The following is a 25,268-nucleotide window of genomic DNA, read 5'->3' on the forward strand; positions in this document are numbered from 1 at the left end:
AACACTGTGCTAAATTAGGTATTTTTAGCTTTTCGTAGAGTTGAGTTCATACTTTGTTCCTCTTTATAAACAATTTCCTCTCCAAATAGAACAGTGCTTTATGGCGAGAGGCATTATTTTACATAGTCTTTTAGAGCTTAATACAAACTGATCAAAAGTTGAGGCTCTGAGATTTCACCAAAACTCATCCCTTTCACAATGAAAAATGTCTCACACTTACATGGGGCTTTGTTTGACTAGTTTTAAAAAGCCCTGTTTTTCAAGGCCAACCTTACTGTTCTCTTGGTAAAAAGATTTACCGCCCGTGATGCAATAGGTAGGTTTCCCTAACTCATAGATTTTAAAGCCAGAAGGGGCTGTTAAATTATTTAGTCTGTGTGACACAAGCTATAAAATGTGATTTAAACTAGGTAGTTTCTGCAGCGAAGCCCCCAAGTGGAAGCAGAAGCTGTTTCAACCCCCTTGGCTGAAAAGGTATATCCTTCTTGGCCTGCTCTGGAGGAGCTGGAGCTCTCTTTGTGCTGACTGAAGGAAGGGAGACAGCCGAGGTTGCTTCTGTACTGTTTTGGTAAATACAATTTGCTTTTAATAAGGATGGCTTTAAGAGGTGTGAATCCTTGTAGTTATGGGTGACTCTTTCTCAGCCTCTTCACACATTTTGCAGCCGTGGGAGGAAGTATTTGAACACAAACATGATTTGGGATTTATGGAGACTGCTTGTGTGAGTAGAGTTATTCATTTGCAATGCTATTTGCCTGAATAAGCTCATGCATTACGCTTTGCCTTTTATTTTCCCTCCATGGATCCACTACCACCCTTCACCATGATGAGCTTGTGGAGAAGAGTACAAGCACACAGTGGGATTTGGGTTCAAGTTCCAGCTTCAGGCAGGCTGTTACATCCTTGCCTTTCAACATCTGGGCTAAGAGCTTTTCTCTTGATTTATTGCAGGTGTTTCTGAAATAAGAGGTGAGCCACTGCATCTCTGCCACATGTGCTGGCTGGAGATAGGCGTTTGTGCGAGATTACCTGAGAAATGGGCTAGGGAAACTTTAAAGCCGACAGCGCTAATCAGCATCCTGCATGCCCGGTCTATCGGGCACATCAGATCCAAGGGAAGGACAGAAACACCTGCATGCAGGAAATAAGGGTCAGGAGTGACAGGTGGGGAGGAGGGAGAGAGACGGTTAAGAACCAGCCAGCAAGAAAATGGAAAGAGTCAGAAATGCATTTGCTGTGGCTGCCTGTCGAAAATCAGAAGCTGATGCATGCTTATAAAAGAAGCCATTTTTTGCTTTAAGACTTCAAATTCTAGATTGTTGCTGTTCGTTCTGCAGTGGTTGGGCAGAACGCAGCGCAGTGAGGTCCCAGGCTGTGATTCTTTGGTTGTTGGCTCTGTGGTACTCTCCTAAATTACACCAGCAAATGTAATAGATTAGAGTAATAAGATACAATGCTGCATTTTTTTTTCTGGGTGTGACAACAACAATTTACCTTTAATCAAGAAGTTATGTCCTCCTGAAGTTTAATTTATAGGCTGTTTCCTCAAATTAGGAGCTTAAACCATTTCCTGTCAGTCTTACTCTGCACTATTTCTCCTAAATTATTTAAAGGTATTAAAAATGCATAGCACATATACTGTACCAAGTCTAATGAAAGAAAGGATTTATCCCGACTTTACATTGAATTACACATTAGCCATTATTTATTGTTGCACTTTATTTCATTTTGGAAACAGAATTAACTCAGATGAATACTTTTGGGTGGACACTACTCAGTAATCCCCCCATGTTATTTAATGGGTTTTGTAAATCTACACATAAATGTTTGCAAAGAAAGCTCATTTCCTATTTAAATTGAAATGGGCAGAGTCATCCCTTCACATTACAAGAATTTACCATGATAAAATGTAGTGTGTGTGTGTTGGGTTGTTGCTTTTTTTTAAATCATGTGTCTACTTCTGTCTCCAGTCAGGGAAGAGGGAGTCAAATAAAAAATTAAGAAAAATCTCTTCTTCCTTGCCTCTCTCTGCCAGTCTCTTCTGCAATATATTTACCTTTTAAGGATATGAGAGTTTGCCTTGAAATTGTAGAAGAATGTCATGAGGAAGCTGCAACCTTGTTAAAATACCATGAAATTAAATGAGTCTCGTATAAATGGATAGCTATTGTATGAGATTTGTCTGATAGTTGGAACTTTCCTTTGACTGGAGAGCTTAATAGGCTGGTAAATAGTAAAGCAATTCCACTGCTAATTGCACATGTATTAGCCTGGCTTGATACTGAAATACAATCTTGGAAAAGCATATATATCAGTTACAGAGAGACATAATACTTCTCTCCTGATATCATCCATGCAGATGGAGGCAAAAGCTGGCAATGCTGGGGACTGTGGCTGAAGGCCTCTGAGTTGTGGCTGACCTCTGGGGTTGTGCATCACACTGGTGGGAAGAGTGTTTCCATCCAGCACTTGTTCAAGAGGAAAAGAGTTTAAACAACTGTTCACAACAAGGCAGTAGTTTTGTTCCTTAGGAGAAGGATACTGTATGAGTCTACAGTTGTCCAGATCTCTCTTCTGGGCTTCTGAGATGCCGTTTGTCAAAGGGCATCTTACGTCAAGGTTTTTTTCCACCTGTGACCAGGAGTGGGGTGATCCCTTTCCCAGCCTGCAGACCATCCGAAGCCCAGTCAGTTCCCACATCTCTCATTCAGCATCTTCTGATGGTTGCTTGATTTGAGGGCTCAGATCCCCATTTGCTGTGGGATTAATCTCCTGTCCCCCTGATGTCATATTGTGTTCTCAGGCAGCTGAAGAAATGGTCTGTCTTGTGGCAACACATCCCCAGCCAGCACTGATGGTCTCCACCAAGAAAATCTCGGCCAAAACAAGGAGTGACCTTGTCAGTTTTGCCGGGTGCAGTAATTGCGCACATTTGCATAAATGCCGCTAACATGTGCTATTGCTTCTAGATGAGCGGGTCCTCACTTAACAGTAGCACAGTACCAAGCCATTAATTATAGGAGTCAGAGGAGAGGTACAGCTGCAGATCTGCCCCGTCAGGATTTATCAGGCTCCATTTTATAATCAATGGTTTATTTTTTAAACCATCACAAATGGGGCATGCGCTCTAGCCACGGCCGGCTGCAGCTCTGCTTGGATATTTCATCTGAATCAATGGAAGCAATCATCGGCTTTACATCAGGTATTGAACCTGTGCGGGTCCTTGAGTGATAAATGACTTTATTGTCTGGGTGGAATTGACTGGAGCTGATGCTTAAAGCTGGGGATGAGGGGAAAGGTGGTGAAAACATTGAGTTCCTCCATAACTGGTGCTTTTGTGCTTTTTGTTTTCCTGGTTTTTTCTTTTTTTCTCCTCTCTCTCCCTAGCTCCTGAAAAACAAATCAGTCTTTATCTCTGCATTGCTGAGACTGATGCAATGAAGGGAGAGACTAGTGATCTTGGGGTAAGAGGAAATGTACTGGAAAGCAAAAGGGAAGGGGATTTGTCCTGGTTTGGATATGTTAAAATTCAAGGTAACAACCAGAAGCAGTGGCCACTGCACTCGTCTTGGCTCTGACCTCTTTGGAGCACACATCGCACACAAATGGTCCCAATGGGCTTTGGGGATGCCATGGGGCCCTTTGACTTTTAAGGGCTGCTGCCAAAAAAAAAAAGACAAAGCAAACAAAATTGCATTTGAAGCAAAGCAGTCTCCGAACCCCTGGAAATCCCCCCTCAGCCCTTCTCATTAACACTGACCAGGCAGGGAGTTGACACTAAAGCTGTGTGATTTGCATGTTGCATGGGGTCTGTTACTGACATAATGAGGTTTTATTGGATTAAAGGCCTTGCTGCCAGAACTAATTGCTCAATAGAATATACAGGTTTTTATAAACCTCCAAAACTAGCCTTTGTAAGATCTGCATTAATATATTTCACACCCATGTAAGTAATGGGTAATTCAGGCATGTTCCTATGTACTGCAAGGTAGAGGATTGCAGGGAGACATGTCTCCCTGTAAGACCGTGGCATCCCACAATGTTATACAAAAGAAAGGCTTGGGCCAGTGTGCCATAAAATTCTGTATTAAATAAGTATGTACAACCTGTATTTGCTAAATTATATCCATGATAGTTTTGTAGTCAGTCTGTTGTCCTGAACATAGAAAGGGGTGGGGGAGTAATTTTGGTTTCACCTGGGAATAACGTGATCCTTTGCCTTTTCAAAACAGTTAAGTATGAGTGGGCTCCTGTATGGGCCGTGGTGGTGGTGGTAGAAAAAAACAAGAGGCATTGAATACAATGAGCACATTGAAAATGTATTCCTCACCATGCACTCATTTTCAGAAGTGTACGCCAAACCTTAAACTAGCAAACGTAGCTACAGTCTGCACCATGTGGAACCCAGGCTTATACTTCCAGTTCTGCTGCTGGCTGCCATTTGACATTGAGCAAGTCATTTAACATCAGCCTGGCTGTCTTCCCCTTTCTTGGGGCTCGTTTGGTGATGCATAGCTGTAAACTTAAAACATGGAGCGGAAACTTCCCTGAGTAGAAGCAGGGGAGAGAATTCATTTCCCACTGGAGCTCACAGTTGATGCTGCCTGATGGGGTGGCACCAGGGTATGGGAGGGAGATAGATAGAAAGATAGTTAGATAGACAGACAGATAGATACATGGCCATCTGGCAGCCCCAGCCCACTCCCTACATTTCTCTACAGCTTCCTCAGAAGTGCTGCCTGGACCATAAGAACTTGACCTGCAGGGTGGGAGACAAGGGTAGTTACATACTAAACCACACATAGAGATAAATATTCACCTGTCATCTTGGGCAGCTGTTCCAAAAACCTGCTCCCAAAGGGCAGGGTTTTCAAGGATTTGCACAGATAAAGGAAAAAATAAACAAACACCTGAACACATGTTTATCCAAGCAGCGAGTGTCAGCATAGAAACAGAAAAGTCTAAATATTCCTTTTCCTAAAGATCTGCTCCTGCCCATCAGTGAGTGGTCTGTTCTGAGGGGAACACCAGTGTAATGTGTGGGTGAGCAGGTCTGTTCCTGATGGCACAAGGCTTTTGGGGTGTATCCCTGAGAACTGCAGCCTGAACACATATTTGCTCTTGACTGGACAGTCCCCTGGGAGCAGATGAGGACCCCATCAACGTCGTTGAATGCCAGTGGCACCCCAGCAGCTGACATCCAGTTGAGGAAGCTTTCCCAGAGCAGCCTCAGTCATCACGGTGCTTCCTGCTCTTACACTCTCCGAAGTGTTCATAGCTGAAATTCAGCTCAGAGTAAGTCACGCTATCTGATTTATAAAAGGCAGAGCTGCTATTTTTCACTGTAAATGTACATCCCAGTCATTTCTGGTGGTGTGTTATAGTGAGAAGTTATGTACAAGGTGGAGTTCCTAACTGGTGGCTAACGCAGTGATACCTTTCGCGTGTATGTTTACTCTTGATGTTTTCCCCTCCAGTCCTACTAGCAATAAAAACTTGGTGAATGTGGGAAATATATAGAGCTGAAGATGTTATATCTTCTTTTCACTGACCTATTTTCTGTATAAAAGAGGTCAAATCACATTAGGTTTTCACTACTGAGATCCTAGGGCTTCAAACATGAAAATTAAACTAATGTATGCTTATTTAAATGCACTAAAACCTGCACTGATACATTTTCTTTTTTCTTTTTTTTTTCATTAGAGAAGTTAATTATCTGAGCATAAAAGTGTTTGGTAAAAGATCATAAATGGAAAATTAATCCTCTTTTAAACATTTTGTTTGACAGTAAGTTTCGCAAAAAGGACGGATTGTTGCTTCAGAATTACTGTCTTGCTCCTCACTTTGGTATTAAATACATTCAAATTTATACTAGCCAGTTCTTTGGTGTGCAATTTGTGTGCATGTTGATAGGGTTTCAAAAAGTGGTGGGTTGTTGTTTTTTTAACCCTCCGGGGACTTTTTATGTGCAAGCCAAGTGCTTCTGCACGCATGATAGAGCAATTTCTTCGCTCCGGAAAGTGCTACTAGATAGAAATACGATAGCAGAGCAAACATTGACTTCCTCAGAATTGTTACTTGTTCAAATAGGGAGACCATAACAAAATCTTACACGGGGTCAAAAGTGCTTGTCTCTGTACTGATGAAATCTCTCTCAACAATTTTTGGTAGGTTTCCAAACAGAGAGCATAGTTTACTGCAAGTTGGCACACAGTGTAGAAAAAAAGCTTATATAACCTCCTGATGTGGAAAATGACTTAATTTAAACCTCAAATAAATTACTAAGTATTTTTATAATTATTTAGGGCTTGTTCCCTAGCTAAAATAGATTGGTAGTGTTTGATTTTGGTCAGAGAACTCATACTGATTTACCCACTTAGGAAATCTGAAGCTTGATGGAGATGTTTTGGGTTTTTTGGGTTTTTTTTTTGAAACAACTTCATCTCACTGGAACTGTTTAATGCAGTGCCAGCAGAGCCTGGAGAGTAAAGGTGCATATGTATAGTTATATGCAAACACACAAGCATCCTTCTAAGAAGAGTGGATTAACAGTCATACAGACTACTGTTGTACAGAAGCCTGTCATGAAAACTTGAACCCAAGCTAAGCATATGTGCATATATGTAAAGCCCATTTCAAGAGCAGATTCACAGCACAGACCTATTTTAAGGGGATTAATAATCTATGAATAATACATATCCAAGACACACTGCAGCAGTGTGGGTTTGGAAACTGAGAAAACTTCCCGAGAGTTTTGGTGGAGGCTGTGTCCACACTGAAAATGGACTTATTGGGGCAGACCTTCTAACAGCAAAAACCAGCTCCAGGTCCTCTGGCTTTGGAAAAGGAACACTGGTATAAAACAATGGAGCATCTAGTTCAATCTGTCTAGCATAGAGATCTATTACCATTGCATATAAGTAACAATTTCATACTAGCATTTTAAACTATTGCTCCCTTCTTAAACCGTATGCTAATTTTCTTAAAGAGAGGTCTAATTGCTCTCTTTATATGCAACTCCAAGTCAAAAGCTTAATTTATCCCTCCAGTTGGATAATTAAATCATACAATGTTCATCTCTTGTGACTCTTCCTGTCTCAGAAATCTTAAATTCTTCTTCTCTAGCTGTCTTCCACAGAGCACAGCTCCTGACAAAGCTTTCACCTTTAATTTACTTGTGCCAGTAAGACAGCCGTTTGTCTCGATTCAGAAGTGAGGCTTCATTTTCCTTTACTTGAGTTTCCCTGTGTCTTTCTTTTCCTAGAAAAGAAGCCCCATCTCTCCCACATGTGCCTTCTCCAGGCATTACAAAACAGGATTTTTTTTCCCTCCCTGTGACCTGGTTTTGCAAACCTGCAAGTATTTCCATTTAAATCAGCAGCCTGGCTTGTACGGTTGTGTTTTGGGAAATGGAAAGAGTATGGTTTGAGTTCTTGTGTAGTGTAGTTTGAGTATTACTGCTGGTGGGCAGTCAGAACTCAAGCCGCAAGGGTGAAGAAGATGATGATAATGCCCTGCTGCAGGGAAGTCCTGGGAGTCACTGGTGCATTGCATCCCACAGGAGCAGGCTGCAGGAGTATAGGCTTGTATTGGAAAAATAAATTGAAGGTCTAAGAGTTCATGCTTGGTGAGGCATTTCTATTAGGATTCTTTCCTTTGTAAGGTTCAACATCCTGCTTCATTTCTTTACTTCAAAACAAAGAGTTTTTTGAAATCTCAGCTGTAGATCAATTAGACCTGGAAGTGAGCAGTCCTGCTGCAGTCAGGAGGACCATGCACATGTCCAAAATTAAGACCTCCTAGCAGCTTTGCTCCAAGATTTTGCAGGATTGCATCTGATAAGAGGGATCTCTGAATAATTTTCTTGTGGTGCACTTGTGGCTTTATAAGAAATGGTATGACAGGTAGTTTCAGAACGACAATTCTGGTGTTGAAACATTGGTTCTGATATTATTTTTTGGGTGTAACAGTGCCTATACCTGAAATCGTGTTAGCTTTGCTTAGCCATTATGCTCTGGGTGGAACAGCTGTGTCACTGCACGTTAAAGCAAAGGGTTGGTGAAGCAAGAGAAGCTGACCCTAAAAAAGCTAACTAAAGGACTGGCTTTGTGTTCGCTTTGTATTAGGGTCCTGGTGTGCTCTCACAGCGTAGCGTGCCTACCAGCACTGCTGACTGTCCTTTACTGGAACTGCAGATCAGCATCTCATACCTCCCCACTGATTTTAAAATGTTTTGTGTTTTCCAGTACATTTCGTTCATGTCACTATTCAACACTGGTATTTAAACATCCTTTCAAATGACTACACTGGTTTGGTAGGTGCTGAAGCACTGCTCGCCCTCCTTCTCCATCTTCCCCAGCATCAACCCTGTAGGATCCTCTGCATCTTCTGTCCTCCCCATGGCTGACTCAGGATGATACCCCAGGAATTCCTGAGGGAAAAACTGAGACATTCCTAAAATTTAAATTAAATGTGCTTTGCACCCAAATGTACGCAAAGTACATTTATTTTGAGTCACGCAGCAACCTATCTTGTGGTGCAGTGTCTGGTTGAAAAAAAGTATCACTGCTCCGGATGGAATTTGTACTGTTGGCTCTCTCTGACAAAGCTCTGCCTGCTTGGGCTTACATGGGACCAGAGAAGTGATGGAAATTTCCCTCTCCCTGCAGCTGGCCAGAGAACAGAGGTGGGAGTCATCACAGCTATGGATTTTTCTTCCCTTCCTTTTGATTTTGAAATAGCTCATTTGTCAGATTTCAAGTAAGGATCTTTGCTTGTGTGAGGGTTGTGAGTCCTTAAGCAAGCAGGTATGAGTGCAGATGTGTTGCAGAGTAGGTGCATTTTTTGTCTTGCAGTCCAGTGGTACCTACACAGGCATCACTAATGGTTCTTTTAAAGTGTTGTTTTAAAACTTGTAGAAGAGTGATGCTTAAAGAATAGAGTGCAGTTGAAAGAAGGTGCTGAATCGCCTGAACTACTTTCCAGAATAGTGCAGTACACCCTGCGGGTCAGCTTTAGTACCTACAAGTAGATTTTTGTGTGTGTGTGCATATTAACCTTGAGACAGTAAGGAGCCACGCAGGAGAAAGCACTGTGACATGAGGGCAGTGATTTTGTCAGAGGTCTTGTGTGCATCTTGAAGGATCTGGTCCTGAGATTACCCAGATTGCTGAAGTTGCACAGAGATATGGACAAGGAATCCCTTTGAACACTGACCTTTTGCTTTTCCCTTTTTAGTGATAAAATATTCAAGGGAGCAGAAAGTGACCCATTTTGTGCTCTGCCTGCCAAGCCAAGCAGAGGAAGAATACAGTGAGGGCCCAGGTGGAACCCAGTGAATGCAAATGATTTATGGAGTAGCTGTTTTAAGCACTTTGAATTACTTCTATCGTCATCCAGTAGAGTCTATTTATGGGGCTGAGCTTAAACACATTGCCCAGAACAAACGGATGGCATAGGCAGCTGTGGGACTGATACACACTCCAGCATCTCTCTTTGTCCCTCTGCTCACCGGGTATTTCCTAGGGATTTGCACAGGGAAGAGATGCCTTGCTTGGCAACCCCTTCACATGAGCTTGGCTTTTCCTCACTGCACCACAACTAAGCAGCCCAAGTTAGGTGCTTGGTGCACCCTGAGCTCAGAAATGTTTTGCCAGCTTTAACAGGTTTTTTTTCTTGGAGGCTGCAAAGGAAGGCAGTTCACCCGACCAAGCTGCAGAAGAGCAGAGAAGATCTTTCATGTGTCAGCTAGGCACACAAGTGTGTGCTCTTCTGTCTGACCCAGAAGCATCTGTGGGCTCTGTCTATCTGAGGAGTGTCTGAGCACCTTTGGGCACCACAGCCACACCACACTATCGGTGTGGAAACATGGCAATCAGCTGGCTCAGAGAGAGGGAGGAAGCTGACTTGTCTAGCACAGTCTTTAATTTCAGAAAAGGTTCCAGGGTATGTCTGGTCATACACTTTATCCCAAGGATTGTTTTAGACTAACTTTATGTAAAAGCTAATATTTCACTCCTCCTAGGTGCCAGAGGTTTCATCTGGGGTTAAACAAACAAGCAAGAACACCAGGATTAACCATCAAACCACCATCAGCTCCACATTTTATTCTCTTTAAGGGGCACTAGGAAGATAGTTTGTGAAGTTGAACATCTTGGTGTACAGTGGAGCTTTTACAGGGCTTCAGCAACAGTAAGCAGCATGCTTCACAGTCCTGAGAGGCCTGAAGTACTTTTTCCACCCTAGTATGACTGTGCGAAGAACACATGTACTTACAAGTGATAGCAACAAGTCAGCTAAAGATAGGACACTTGGATGTGCTTTAAAGGACCTTGCCAGTATTCTGCCTCTATGCCAGAGTTCTTGTCCATTCTCACTCCGAAGGAGAGCTATTTCAGGGCATGTTCTTTATATTCCCTGCTGGTTTTTACCTTTTTTTTTTCTTTTTATTAAGCTGTGTCCTATTTCTGTTTAATGCACTGAAGAGCATTACACTGATGATATACCTCCAGTTCCTTAGCGGCATTTTTAGGAAATGAAAAGTGATCAAATTCCCTTGTCAAGTAGGACGCTGACTTAGAGATTCCTCTTTTCTTAAAAATATAACCTAGAGATAAAACTTTTTTAAAACTTGCAACCCAGATAGTAATTATGTACATTTAAAATGTAAGCCGGGACAGACCATCACACAAAATCATTCACAAGCAAATAGTCCCCAAAACCCACGATTCTATCTTTTCTTCACAGGAGTTTAGGTCCTATACAGTAACCAATTTTATGAAATACAGTATGTCTGTTAACCAAGAGAACTGAACACTTCAGTTGCTTAGTAACTAATCCAATCCAAGGAGGAAATAAAAATAGCATACATAATTTTAGAACCTTTAGGACCTTTGCCAAGCAAAATATTCTCACCAGCAGCAGTCAGGTTTGTCATTTGAATGGGTTAGCTTAATAGGATAGATTCTATTTGTTTTATGTAGATAAATGGTCCTTGCTTTTCAAATCTGATTAATTACATATCCGGGCCATTAGGTCTTGTAGCTTCTGTACTCTTCCACAACTTTATTTAACTAAAAATACGACATAACTAAATATAATACAAATAAAAAAGGAAAACTGTTTTAGTTGCTGGCTTCTTTTTCAGCCTTAATCTGGTTAAAAAGCCGAAGACTGCAGTATAACTCAATAAATCATATTATATGGCCAGGAGGAATGTCATAAGCATCTGCTTAATTCAAGTGTGGTTTTTTTCCTATGCTCATCTGTAAAGCTTGTTAAGAGGAAAAAGGATATTATTTTTATAAAAAGATATTATTGCCACCATTGGTGGAAATTGCCATATGGTACCATAGCTTATTCAAGCAAGGTAGGAAGAGTTTCTGTAAAATTATGTTTTAGCTGACAAAATATGACACCTGCTTTAAAATACATCTTCAAAAATTCAACATTTGTCTACGTTTTTAGAGGCTTGCTCTGTTCATGCACATTGCCCGTGCGTTTGACAAGTTTCATACGCCAGACTTTTGCAAATTACAGCGATGATCTGCATTTTTTTCCCCCACATTTTTATCAGTGTCGCCACTGGATGAAGGATTTGCAGGACTAAATTCTAACGTGTGTGAGTGGCATCGCCGAGGTTGGCTCTGTGGCCCTTATTCCTGAACAAGGCAGGCAGTTCGGGATCTGATGTTCGTGTAATGCCTGTGTCCTGCAGTGGTCATGGCACTTTGGGCTATCAAAACACAGAGCACTCCTTGCACAGAACAATTGGAATACTGACTTCCGAGTACAGGAATGCTGATTTAATTCCCCACTCCTCTGAAGCATGCATTTGGGAAGATGTCAGGTTTTCCTTAATCTCTCTCAGTTCAGTAAGTATTTTAATGTAGGGCGAAAAGCACTCAGATTCAGTGTTACATGGCTGGTACATTTTGCTCGATGAAGAACACATTTTTTTTAAATGTAGTGATTCAGCACATTTTTCCTTCCACTTTAGGATTATCATCCTTTAGGGTAAAAAAGCTAAATATAGCAAATACGTGCCTTGCATGGTAGTTTTAACACTTTTTGCTTAATGCTTTTTTCTTTTTTTTTTTTTTTGGCCAGTGGAGTTTCAGACACTGCTATTCTTATTTTTGGCTTTTTAATTTATTAATACAGCTGATGGGATCGTCTGAAGGAAATTAAGATTGTTCATCATTTTGCGCTGAAAGGATTGTGTACCAAATCCAAGAGGAAGTTTCCTCTGGAACATCATTCTAATTAGTTTATGTGCCAGAAACCAGGAGAGATGTAGTAGGTACGTCCATGACAGAAGCAGAACCACAGGAGTTACCCTGCAAGGCCATTGCTTGGTCCATGGGGCTGCCCAGGGGGAAATTTCTGAGCACAGCAGGAGACCTGGTGTGCTCCTCCGTGTTGGCGTTTTGGGGTAGGATCCACAGGAAAGGAGCTCCTGCCTAGAGCCAGTGTCCATTTTCTGTCCAGAGTTCCTGTTCATTGCTGCCCCGGCTGCTTGCATAACCTTAGAGAGCTGCTTTAACGTTTGTATTTTACTGAGGATAAAAAAAATATGAGTGCCGTGGTGAAATGCAACTTGATACACAACTGATGTTTTTCCCTAAAGAAGTTCAGAAATCATTGCGTTAATACCAGGATTTCTGGCCAAAATGTATTATGCAGTTAATTCAAGTAAATTGCAGTTACTCTGTAGCAAATAATTACCACCTGTTTCACATCTGTCTGAAATCCACTCAAAATACAGCAATCTAGTCATCATTCTTGTATTTATGTCATTTTATTATTTGCTGTTAGACTTCTATTTACTTACCCGACTCACAACAATTTTTTCATGCCTTCTGCACACAGAATGATGAATTTAATAACCTCCTTTGGATTTGTTTATAAAACCTTTCAAAATATGTTTGCAATGCATGACAGGGCTTCTGAAAAGCCGCAGACACCCAGTGGCCTGTTTCATCATGAACTGCAGTTGGGAGCGTGCCACTTGCTGCCCTTGGACCTCAACGCCTCCGTTTCACCTTCAAAAACAGTTCACATTAACCTGTCACATGCGTGATCTCATGAGCATTTTCAGTCACATTTTGCTCTGTTAAGATGGGAGCTTCTGGGCTGCTTCCTCAAAGCATTGGTGTGCTTTGATATTGGATGGACAGCAAGGCACATGAGGGGATTTTAGTAAGAATGATCACCTCCTGCAAGGGTGCCCAGGTACAATAGAAATCCAAAGGAAGGACAGGGACAAAAGCCAAATGTAGGCTGCTTTAAAGTACTCAAAACAGTCTGCAAGTGGGGCTCTGGCTTTTTGTGCTTTGTGCTGATCATTCTCACTCACAGCAAGACATGTTGTCGTAGTGGTTTCTTTCAATATTACACTTCACACAAAATGGCATGTGCAGGAAGGAGGGTGAGGGGTTAATTCCTTGCAGCACATCTAGGCCATCCCCTGAGATCACAGGAGCAAACCCAGCTGATCGGTGAATCAGGCCACCCTGCCTCTCCAGGACAGGAATAGCAAGAATCAGAAATCTTGCCCTCAGCTGTGCTGGCATGCAGGGATGCAGAGGCAGGGCACAGGGAAATACAGCCAGTCACTTGCCTCTGAGTTTCAGGTCTTTTCCATGACACCCAACTGGTACATATGGTTTTGCAGCTCCAATACTAAGAGCAAAACATGGTTCCCCATATACTTTCAGCGTGAGTTAGGGCGACTGGCCTCCCAAGAAGAGTTGCTGTGTTAACACCCCATCTCAGCCTAACTCCTAACCTTAACTCCTTTTCATTTCTGCAGTACCTTCTTTACATTAACCTCTCTCATAACAGGAGCAGCGTTCCCCTCCACTAGAACCAATCCTGCTCAGTTGTGATGCAGTGCCTGTGCCCAGCATGATGTGGAAATGTGCAGATGAGGGAAACATGGAAGCACGTTTCTGTTCTAACATGCTTCCTTGAGAGGGAAGGGCAGCAATGGGCTGGATTCTCCAAATAATTGTTGAAGGTAGAAAAAAAATAAATTATATCTAATAAAAGTTAAGCCTGGAGGATTCCAGGGGAATGAGTTACAAACTCAGCAGCACTATTGCACATCTTTATGATACCTCTCAAAACTGCCTGTCAAAATCTCCCATTAAGGAGCATTGCAGATTAGTAATTATGCGCATCTATTAACTAAGCATCCATTTTTTCTCTCAAATTCTTTGTAGCAGTATCTCTCCAAAGAAGCACATATCTCATCTAGGTGTCTGCTAGATGGCCATAACACCTCCCCAAGGGAGATGCCTCTGATAACACTATATTAAACACAGGGCTTGGTTTTGTCTCTTAAACCGCTATCACACAAGCCAGTGCACAAGGAAAGACACCTATTATAATTTTGTAGACAAACGCTAACAAAAGCTGCCTGCACACAGGCACACAGAGAAAAATTTAATGTTAACATTGCAGGAGGCTGTGGTGATGATTTATTGCTAGCTCTTCTGTGGAAGGAAAAAAAACCTTCTTATTTGTGCAAATAACCCCAGATTAGCTTTATTCCCAAGCATCCCATTTGCACACATGAGTATGTTTTGTCAGCCATGTCTTTAGGTACTGGTTTTCATCTTCAGCTACTTATGCTTGTTTGTGTTAAACAAATTAGTGTCATAATAACACACACCCCCATAGAGACATTAATATTGTATAGTAAGAATCTGAAATACATGGTGGTCTTGCTTTTTTTGTTGCAGGTTTGCTGTTCTGGTTTGTTTGGGTTTTCCCACCCCCCCCCCCAAATGCTTAATTAAACTCTTTTATGCTTAGTTTTCTTGATTATACTTTTTTCATTAATAGAGAGCAAATATGAAAAGAACTAAGAGCAAAACTGGAGGCAGAGGATAATAAAATCTATTGCTATTAATTAAACTGAAATCCTCAAACATGCCTCCTTCCAACTTGCTATCTTCCAGATCGTAGATTGCTTCATTCTTTCAGTGACTACTGCTAGACAGACACATCCCGTTCTGATGAAGGAGACCAGCTGGATTTAGGACTGTGACTTTGCATTTGTGGTACAACTGACCATATGTGATTCTCTGTCAAGTCTGCAGCTTTAATGGGAAATCTCTGAAGTATTTCCACTTTGATTCATGTTTTCTCACTGGTTTGATAACAAAAGAGGAGATGGCTTTGTGCAGCTGGCTTGCACTAACATAGGTTGTAGTGTGACTCTGCAAAGGAAAGGGAAGCTTTTGCATACTTATCCTTAGGAGTTGCTTTGAGCTGTTTCATTTGTTTGTTTGTTTGGGGGATTTTTTGAGGGGTTTTGGGGGGTTGGTGTTTGGTTGGTTGGTTTTGGTTGGTTGGTTGGTTGGGGTTTTTTTTTTAGGAAAAAATAGCTGGGACCAGAAACTACATTTCATTAGGGATATAATTTTGAATTCTTATGCAGATCATGGTTTTTATCTGGCTTCAACAGAACTGAATAATTCTGTTAATTGTTATTGTCTTCCTGCCGGCTTTGAGAAATGTGTGTCTCCAACCTCTCTAGGTCTGGCAACAGAAGGGTAGCTAGTTGTGAAAAAAGCATAACAAACAGCAGATAAAATTTAAAGGAGTTTGGGATCTTCTTTTCCTGAAGAATGATTTGCATTTACTGGTCTTCCAGACCTGAGAGCAGTACATGTAGGGGCAAAGGACAGTGATGGTCACATGGATATGAAGGAAAGGGGAATAAGAAAATTCCTTTCCTTTTGCACTCTATGCAAGTTTTACTTTGAACATGCAGTGAATTATCATTTGTAGTGGGCTACTTTCACCTGTGTTTTATCTGCTCCTCAGCTCTCTGGGCTTCAGGCAGAAAAGTCAAACACCACAGAAAAATCTCTTCTTCTAAGATTTGCAGCCTCAAGGCAACTGGCGAGGCATCAAAACTTCCAAGTCAGCCAAGTGTCTGAAATCTCCTGTTAAACAGGCACACAGAGAAGGCATAGGTTAACACTCAGTACCCAGCCCTGGGCTTACCATTTGTCCTTTACTTGAGTATGGACCACATTTGTATTTTACATGGCCAGTGAGTTATGATGGGATTGTATCTTCTTTGCACCTTATCAAACACTGAATGTTTGAACAGTGCCTTAATTATAGTGATCAGTGTTTGCAAACAACATCTTTACACTTTTCATCCGGACTTTCTTGATAAAGGAGGGGCAGAGAGGAGGCATCCTAAGAGTGACACATGTGTCCAAGCCACTCCCCACCTCATAGCTGTGGAAATCTCTCTCCTTCCACAGCTGTGGAAATCTTGCTGGTGGTGAGGCAAGATGCCCTTTGCTGCGGCTGGGAGGGAGGAAGAGTCGAGGCGCTGGCCACCTCAAACGCTCTTCTTGAAGTGTCCATCGTGTCAGGTTAGAAGCCAGCACCACTGGTCCAGGTGCTATCCCTCTGTCGTGCTGGGAGCAGATAAATAGAGGTGAGAGGATTCAAAGCAATGATTTGTAACTTGGTTTTGCTGGCAATTCCTATGAACAGTGAACGGGCAATCTGGTAATGGGCTATAGATTTCCCAGATGAAAGCCTGCTTGTTACCACACAGATGTATTTTCCGATAAAGAAATTCTAAAATGGATGTGTTGGCATCCAATTCTTTATGAAAATCATATATATATCCAAGTGAAGACTGCATTATTTGAGTCCACTTAAAGAAAATGGTACACTTAGATACTTTGTGGATATTTGACATCCTTTTTCATTTGAGGCAAAACTTTCATTTTTCTGGAGATAAAAGATGTTTAAATTTAAAAGGAGCAGTACAAAATAAAAATGATCAGCCTCTGTCCTGAAAGAGGCTCTACTGCAGCAGAGTATTTAGCAAGGACTGCATTTTTACCTGATGCAATGGTGGGATGCTGATGGGAAGAAGGATGCTTCCAGGTCTTCACAGGCCTTGCAGATGGGGCTGCAGTGTTGGCAATCAGGGAGATAATTACCGCACCTGCATTTTATTTTAAAGTGCTATTATACTGACACTGTTCTCTACTGCTGTAAATCAGTTTCCTAAAATATATGGATGTTTTTTTCTCCTCTCAGACAAGTAATATTCAATATTTCTGAATATTTGATCATGTAAGCATTAGACCCTCTAAAGCAGCTTGTGTGAGGTACCATGGAGTGAGCTCTGTCATGAACGGTAGCAGTCCTGTCCTGCTGCTGTTTGCTTAATGGGGAAGAGGACGCTGACTTGTCTCAATATTGCATTGAGCAAGCAAATCTTCATATTACTCCCTTAAATCAAAATGGGCAGCTGCATCCTAGACTAGTATGGTGCCTATCAGAAGTGTACATTTCATCTGAACATGTCCCAGAGACTGTTTATTTTCTCATTATAAAGAATATTCTGGCCCAGTGTAAATGTCAGTGAGCTCCGTGCACTTTGTGCAATGAAACAGATGCATCTAAAACAGTAGAAAGAGGCAGGTGTGGGTCCTTGGAACTGCTGAAAAGCACTTTCCCTTTTTTGTTTTTTAAACACTGTGCACTTGATTCCCTCTGCCCACTAACTTGAGGCTTAGTCGGCCTCAGAAGGGCAGTAACTTTGCACACACCTCTTTCTCTGAGAGGGCAGGAAATTGCTCTTCATGAAGTGGATGATCTAGCAGGTTGTGCTGGGGTGGTGTTTGCTGTTTTTTAAATAAATATTTCCTTAGTCTGGATTTTGAACATCCCCATACACAGTAAGGAAAACGTGAACGAGACATCCTTCGTGACCAGATGTGTTGGTGGGAAGGAGTCTCCTATGAGCAAACCAGGCAGTGAACACAGACACTCTGTGCTGTTCCATTAGGTTGTCTGCAATCAATGACACTTAGCAAGAGACAATGAAGCATCTGGAAGATTATTTTGAAGTACACGTGTATTGTTTTGGTGAAAACATCGAAAAAAAAGCCAGAAAATCCTTTTGAATTTTGTCATGATCAAAGAGTCCTGCTATCAGGACATCCAAAGGCAATCCTGCAGTCCCCAATGTTAATGATTGACATTGATTACAAGGTGATTTTTCCAACAGAGAATAAGCTCACCTAAAAAAGCATCTTTCTGTGCATATAAAGCATGTACCAGCCTTTATGAAGAAATCAGCTGATTATTATTCTGCTACTGGCTTTTATTTTCTTTTACTCCCTCCTTTGCAGGAAGGCTGCATACAAATATAGCAATCGATTGAGAGGAGATGTTCTTCCTTTACGAGATTAATTACAAACACAGGGATGCTGTGTCTGGCCCATGTGTGTATGATTGATCTTGTAGGAGGAAATGCAATAGGAAACTAATGCTTCCTTTTATCCAGTAAGCAAAGTTCAGAGATGTTTACATTCTGCTAGGTAAGCACAGCTGTCCAAAGATGCGAAGACGGATGGACTGTCCTGTCAGCACAAATTCGTGCCGAGGTAACAGGCTACACTGTCTCTGCGGACCTCTCTCTCTGGCCAGGAGGCTGTAGGGCCAGAATCATTCATTTAGCAAACAGCTTAATTGTTTCACATTTTAATTAGTGGGGAGATCCAGACACAGTCAATGTACTTCAAGGGGCAGCAAGGGGAAGGTGTTGGTGGACCTCGCTGCTGGGGCTGGGGGTGAAGAGGAAGGCTCCTGGTGATGCCGAGCATGGGGCAGCCGTCACAGGGCAGCTGCTCAGAAATTGCAAGGGTTTGTTCTTTAAAACCTGGCTGGTGTAAGGAGAGATGTGTGTATTCACTCACTGCGTGGAGCTGTGGAAGCATCTGCAGAAAGTGTAGCACTTTGCTGCCCTTGTTTCTATTTGTATATAAATATAATCTAAAACCTCTGGATTTGGCTCAGGGTCCTTCTGCAAAGGTTTGTTTTGTTCTTGGGCACAGGCTAGCACTTGTATTTAGGCTGAGAAGAAGTGTCAGAGGTGACAGATCCAGCTTAGTGTGACTCAGCTTTCTTCCTCACAGTATTTTAAATAATGGATGTGCTACTGCTGGTATTTAACTCCTGCCAGAGATGCTGAAATATATGGTGTCTTTAAAATACTGCTACAACATCGAATCTCTGCTCTGGCAGGGGAGGAGATCTCCACATGGGATTGGTTTTCTCAAAAGGAAAAAGAAATCAGAGGAAGAGGGAAAGGGAAGAGGGAAAAGCCTGAGCCATAATATCTTGTAAGAATGCCCTTCACCTGAGGCAGTGAAGCAGTCAGCTCTAGCAGTGTGTTGATGGAGAATCCTGAAATCGATGCTGCAGTCTGCGTTATATTTATACAAGCATATGCACTGCGCTGATGACGAGGGAGAGAAAGGGCTGTTCCCTGCGTTAAAATAATTAGTGTAATAAATACAGCCTGGCAAGCGCCAGAGGAAGTAGGGATCCCTTTGTTCACATCTCGCCACTTAGAGCTGGGTAAGCAAGTCTTGTGGAGTTAACCTCAGAATTTACTCACCCTTTTATTCTCTGTCTAGAGCTCTTGAGCAGGACGTGCCGCTGATGCCAGACTTAACAAGCGACACTGGATCTCTTCTGCTTTAGAGTGCTGTTGAGGATTTTATGGGGATCTTTTCTTTTTCTTCTTTCTGTCCATGCAAATCCTGCCTGGTAAACGAGGATCCGTTTGCTGTTTAGCAGTCAGTTTGCTTGGCTTAACAAAGGTTATTGCAATAATTGATGTTCCTCTTCTAATAATTAATGTTAATGAGTCCACTAAACAGTAAACAAGACAACAAAGAACTGCTAATGAGACAGTCTTTACTCATTTGTTTAATCTTTCAGTAAGATAATGGGCGATAAATATGTCGCTATTCAGCCATCTTCAAGTCCTTAATGCATGGGGAGTGTTTTAAAAGGAGATTTGAGCTGATTTTTTACACTTGCATTTAGTAAATTCAGCTGACTGGGTAGGTGGGGCGCCTGAAAGAATTGGGAGACCTATATAATTAAGTGCCTTGACATTCTGCTTCTGAAGGACATTGGCAGATATCCAAATGCTATGTTCTGCTCTCAAACTATTTAATTGAAACCATACAAAAGGGAGGGGGTGGAGGGGCAAAAGAGAGGGAGATCTTGGCAAAAACCTTATGTGCGGTTTTTCGCTATTGGATTGACCAGACAAGGCAACAAAGCTGATAAAACAGGATTAGCAAAATTGCATTGTTGGATATTATATGCTGTGTGACATGTACTACAGCAAGGGAATTTGGCAGGATTAACCTGCAGAGGATAAAGATGTACCAGACAAGAGGGCTGAATTAATAGACTGCTGTGACCAAAGCAAGAAATTCTATTTGCATGGGATATTAAGGGCGATAATAACCTTTCAGGGTGGGGTTGTACTTAATGCCCCGAGTCTAGTGCTGACCCCACGCCCAAGTCCTGCTCACCCCCTGCAACTCAGTGTACAAAAACCAGCTCATTGGCATGGCTTCTTATTACTCTTTCCTGTTTCTAAGTATATATACAGAGATGTATATATGTATATATGTATACACACACACAGAGAAATGCTAATTCCTAGGCAGGATTATCTGTGTTATTGGGTGGGTTTGTGTTGGCGGATTTTTTTCCCCCCAAACTGAGAAGTTCATTTTCCTATTTATAGGAGATGACTTTCTTCTCCTAATGCACTAGTGTTATCCTAAAGTAAATATTTGGGTTTGGTGCTTTTCCTCAGGGCTTCTTGACCCAGCTGGCCATGGGGGAATGCCATTCCTTCACTGTGTGTTCCTCAGCTGTTCAGGAGATTCTACACTTCCCTACGTGCAATTGAGCTGAAATTGTAAAACAGCTTTCAGACCATGTAGTGCCAAAGAACATGAATGCTATTGCCAGTAGATGACTAAATAAAATAATATTAAGTAAAAGTGGGAGAATATTAATATTAAAAAACTTAGATGTACACTAAGACTACATTGGACTATTTAACCAAGGGGGTAAAGAAGCAGAAAACCAACCTCTATCTCTGGTGTGTTAAGGGGAGAGAAAGTTGATTAAGCGTTCATTTCTCATTTGTACAACATATAATTCTGTTTTTTAACTTGAAAAGGCCTTTAAATTTGCTTCTTCCAGATTACAAGCAATGCATATATGGTAGTGTGCTTTTTTAAAGTAATCTGATTTGCTTCAGCACAGATTGTATTAAAGGATTCAGAAGGATTTCAACAACCTTGAAAAAGGCTCATACCATTTGCTTTTCCTTTTCCCACGCACAGTACTAGCAGCAGACTTTAGTGTTCCCAGGGAACAGAGAATGTACTAAAAATATTTGGCATTGATCTGTGTGTGACACAATGTGGTTCATCAAGTGTGCTCAGTGCCACCACAGACAGTGAAAGATCTGCTCTGGTGAGATGATTCCCCTTCATCCAGCATTAGCGTGTCACCATTGATCAGCACCAGCCACAACACAAGTTCAGCTTTCTGGTTCTTCCTTTCAGAGTTGAAGGCTGATGGGAATAATAGATACACATAAATACTCTTTTTTTTGTTTGTTTCAACATGTTAACATTTTGGAAACTGCTCTTTAAATAAAAGCTCTGTTAGTACAACATGACTGGGACTTCACAAGTGTGTACACATGCACAGGTGTTAAGAAATTTAGTTCCATTTCCTACAGCAACTAGATTGCATAACCTGGCTCTCTGGAATATTTTCTGCTAGTGCCTATGTTACTCACTTCTCTGCCCAGGGACTATACACATCTCCTCCCTTCTCTGCAGGGGAAAGACAAGGCATGAAGTTTCCCTTGAATTAAATTGAGCAGTGGGCATGGAGGGGAGGGATGCTTCCTATGCCTCCAAATCCAACCCATTTCAGGAGATCTATTAAAAACCAGCAGTTCTCCCTGGAGTTGTGCTAGGCTGCATACCACTTTCTTTCTATCCAATGTGCTTAAGGACTCCCTCAATGAATCCTCATCCCAGGGATAGTCCTGAATTAACTCACAGAAACTCTGCCTTCTGGATCTTGGTTGATGAGGAAGGTCTCTAATACACAAGATCAAGTTTTCACAAGTGCCTAGATTAGTTAACCCAATAAGGAGTTGTTGGCAACCCCTTAAGAATGACCCAACCATGACAAGTGAGTCGTTGTACCACTGGTGCAGCATTCTAAGGGGAATCTGGAAGAACCATATGTCTGTTTCCACCTCTTTTTGTCTGCTTGAAAAGCTGCAGGACCACCTGGAGCTGTGGCCTCCCCAAGACCGTTCCTGTAGTGCTGCAGCATTGCAACCCTGAGCCCTCGTGCTGCTCGAGAGACACTGTGTGCATGCTGTGATGGTTGGCATGCTCACCAGTGTCAGTCCTGCACAGGCAAGGGCGATTTCTTTTTCCCTTGAGTCCCCGAATCCGTAACTCCCCTTGTGATTTTACAAGAAACTTGTTTTTCCTGGTCAGCAGCGGGTTGTGTTCCTCAGCTTCTGAGAGCTCCTGAGGGATGGGTGCCTCGGAGGGGAATGAAGAGCCTGCAGGCTCGGACATTTGTGGGGTGGGGAGCACATTCCTGAATGCCAACGCGCTGGGCAGCTTCTGGGAATGGACCACACGTGCTGCTGTCTCAGCCACCTCAGAGGAGTAGACAGGGTGTGGGTGTGAAGGTTCATGGCCGTGGTGCACTCAGGAAGCCAAGTGGTCCCTTGGGCACTGCTCTCCTTTTGACAATATCCTGGGATCCATGAAAAAGCAGCCTGCTTCTCCCATGTCTCTGAGGGCTTGGATGAGTTTCTAGGTTGCTTCCCCCACCTTCCAGCCTCCAGCTCTCATGAGATGAGTGCAGGGAATGAGTTGCAGGAGTGCAACTGTACACGTTTGCAGCATTGCGCTGCAATGGCCATCTCTGCGAAGCCTTAGATCTTGAGTGCCACTTCTGTTTCTTTGTTTTTTTCTCTTGGAGGCATACACCCTTCACACGTTTGTATTTCAAACAGACAGGGGTATAAAACGCGTGGGATCAATGGATCTAACCCTGTCACTTTGCTTTCCAGCACTCGATGGTGTGGAAGATGGACTGCAGAGGAGAAGGACAGAGTGCAGAGGAGCCCAGGAGCAGGGAGCCTGGCCAGGTGCCCCCTCAAGGTGCCGTGCAGCAGCTGGTGTTGTGAATCAGGCCGTCACCAGTTGGAGAACGGCTACTTCACAACACCAGGGTCGCACCGCACCACGGTTCGACCGCCGGTTGGAGAGGAGCAGCGTTTCCTGTGGGCAGGCAGGGGACGTGGAGCACCTCCTGGCTGCTTCCACGCAAGCCCAGACCTGCAAAGGTAATCAGGTGCTCAACTCCTATTTAGGCACCAGCCTCCCACTGAAGTCTGAAATAGAAGTTAGGCCCCTAAATATCTCTGTGGGTCTGGCCCCGAAACCCTGCGTCGCTGTGCAGTGCAAAGCTTCAGTAGGCACAGGGCAGCACTGTCAGCAGTATGGTCACTGCCCGTTCACATGCCATATGAATGTTAAAGAACAGGTAGCTTTCATTAAGCTGTGGCAAACAATAAAAAAAACCCCTCTGCATGCTCCATGTGTGGTTCTCCCTGACAGTTGCATTTGTGGTCCTTGCCTGTGACTTGTTCTGATCCCTTCCCTATTTCAACACCAAACCACCTATTCTCTGTAAAAAGTCCTATACATACCAGGAAGAAGTTGGACTCCTTGGTATTGATACTAAACCAGCCCTAGGTGTGCTGTGATGAATGACAAAATAAATGGTGGGGTCATCCAGAAGTGGTACCAACAACTGCAGTCCTTAAAACAGAGAAAACATTGCTAAAGCAGAGTGCCTCATAAATTCCTAAGTGTAGAGGGACAGCGAGGCACACTCAAACCAAGTGACCCTGTAACATGTGCCATGCAGTTCAGATCTGAAACACAGGCTCTTGTCTGCTTCCTCTTTTGTACCACAACACCAGTGTGATGTTAGTTTGAGAGGAGTGGGTTACAGAAGAGTGCTTTCCATCCAAAACTGGGTCATGTACATGGAAGTCGGCACACAGCTGATGGCTGCTGTATACAATCCCTTAAGTCAAACTGAAACGCTGCTCAGTTTTGATCTCAGAAAGCAGGCATATGCTCTTGGTCTCAGGATGGGGTTTTCTCTGTTGGGTTTTCATTTCCTCCCACCCCTCAAGATGGCTCTATGCTCTCAGGTGTGTCTGGCTGTTCCCTTGTATGATATAAACCACTAGATAGGTCTAAAGCGAAGAGTGAAGTGCAGAGAGAAACGATTCAGGTAACATAGAACCAATGAAGGTTTTCTTGAAAATTTCCTTCATTATCCTAACCCATCTGACTGAAGATAGCAGTAAAAATTATTTAAATTCCATCCTGGATGTATTCTTGCTGGCAGGGAGATAGGCGTAGGGGAAAGTCAGGATATACACAAGATCTGAAACAGTACGGGACAGCCTGGAAATGCAAATGAGAGGTGACAATAGTGGTCACATTGGACCCATCCTAATCTTTCTGTTCAGGTGGACTTCCTTCACAAGTAGCCCTGAATTCCTCTTCTAGCAAAAAGTTAAATACCACGAACAATGTAAGAGGTGTATGGGAGGCTCATTCGTACCTTAGGAGGGCAACCTGTGGAAACAGGCTAGCATTGGCTGTCATTGATGAGCGGACAAGCTAGATCGTGTTTCTTGTTCATGCACTGTGAATTTGTGAATCCAACATGCAAGAACACTGTTTTCAATTAAACTTGTTCTCTGCTAACACAAACTGTGTGCTCTGTGTGGTAATCTCATTGGTTTTTATAACCTTGTTTCAAAGCTTGAAACTTTCCTCTGCAGAGTTTGTTTCATGGGGCAATGCACAAAATTCTTTAGAAACAGAAGTCATCAAGGAAATAGTCCCAACAACCCTTACATGCACGCACACCAATTTACATGAGCAGCTATTCATATATGGAATTAAACCCCATTTCATCTTTTATTGTGAGCCAGAAACCTGTTTGACCTATTCAGTTTCTGTCAGTAAATACACATAAACATTTGAAATACGTTAATGCTTAATATCCACTGCCAGGTGACCTGATAGACTATCTCCATACTTCTCCAAGTATGGTATGTGGAGACAGCTCATTTTCAGCTCGCTCTGTTAAAGAATTTCATGGGAACATCCCACTTCAGAGGTACTTTTGGTATTTTGGTATTGTACTACAGCTCTACATCACCCTCTATGCTCTTCTAAAGCGATTTCCTAGCAAATTAATGCAGGCCATAATGTAGCACTGCTACTGAAAATAAAACACTCCTCCTTGTCACTGAGAAG

The 25,268-nt window shown here is 42.5% G+C and overlaps 1 protein-coding gene across 1 annotated transcript in view; it reads left to right on the forward strand.

Annotated features, from left to right (window-relative positions):
• LOC104689033 overlaps positions 1 to 24,716 on the forward strand; it is a 62,144-nt gene extending 37,428 nt beyond the window's left edge. Inside the window, exon 2 of the mRNA XM_010398895.2 lies at positions 22,991 to 24,716. Within this exon, the coding sequence (XP_010397197.1) occupies positions 22,991 to 23,565 (575 nt within the window). The 3' untranslated portion in view covers positions 23,566 to 24,716. The remainder of the gene's footprint in view (positions 1 to 22,990) is intronic.
• The last annotated feature ends 552 nt before the right edge of the window (positions 24,717 to 25,268 follow it).

The sequence above is a fragment of the Corvus cornix genome, chromosome 2 (genome assembly GCF_000738735.6).
Source record: "Corvus cornix cornix isolate S_Up_H32 chromosome 2, ASM73873v5, whole genome shotgun sequence".
Lineage (NCBI taxonomy): Eukaryota > Metazoa > Chordata > Aves > Passeriformes > Corvidae > Corvus > Corvus cornix.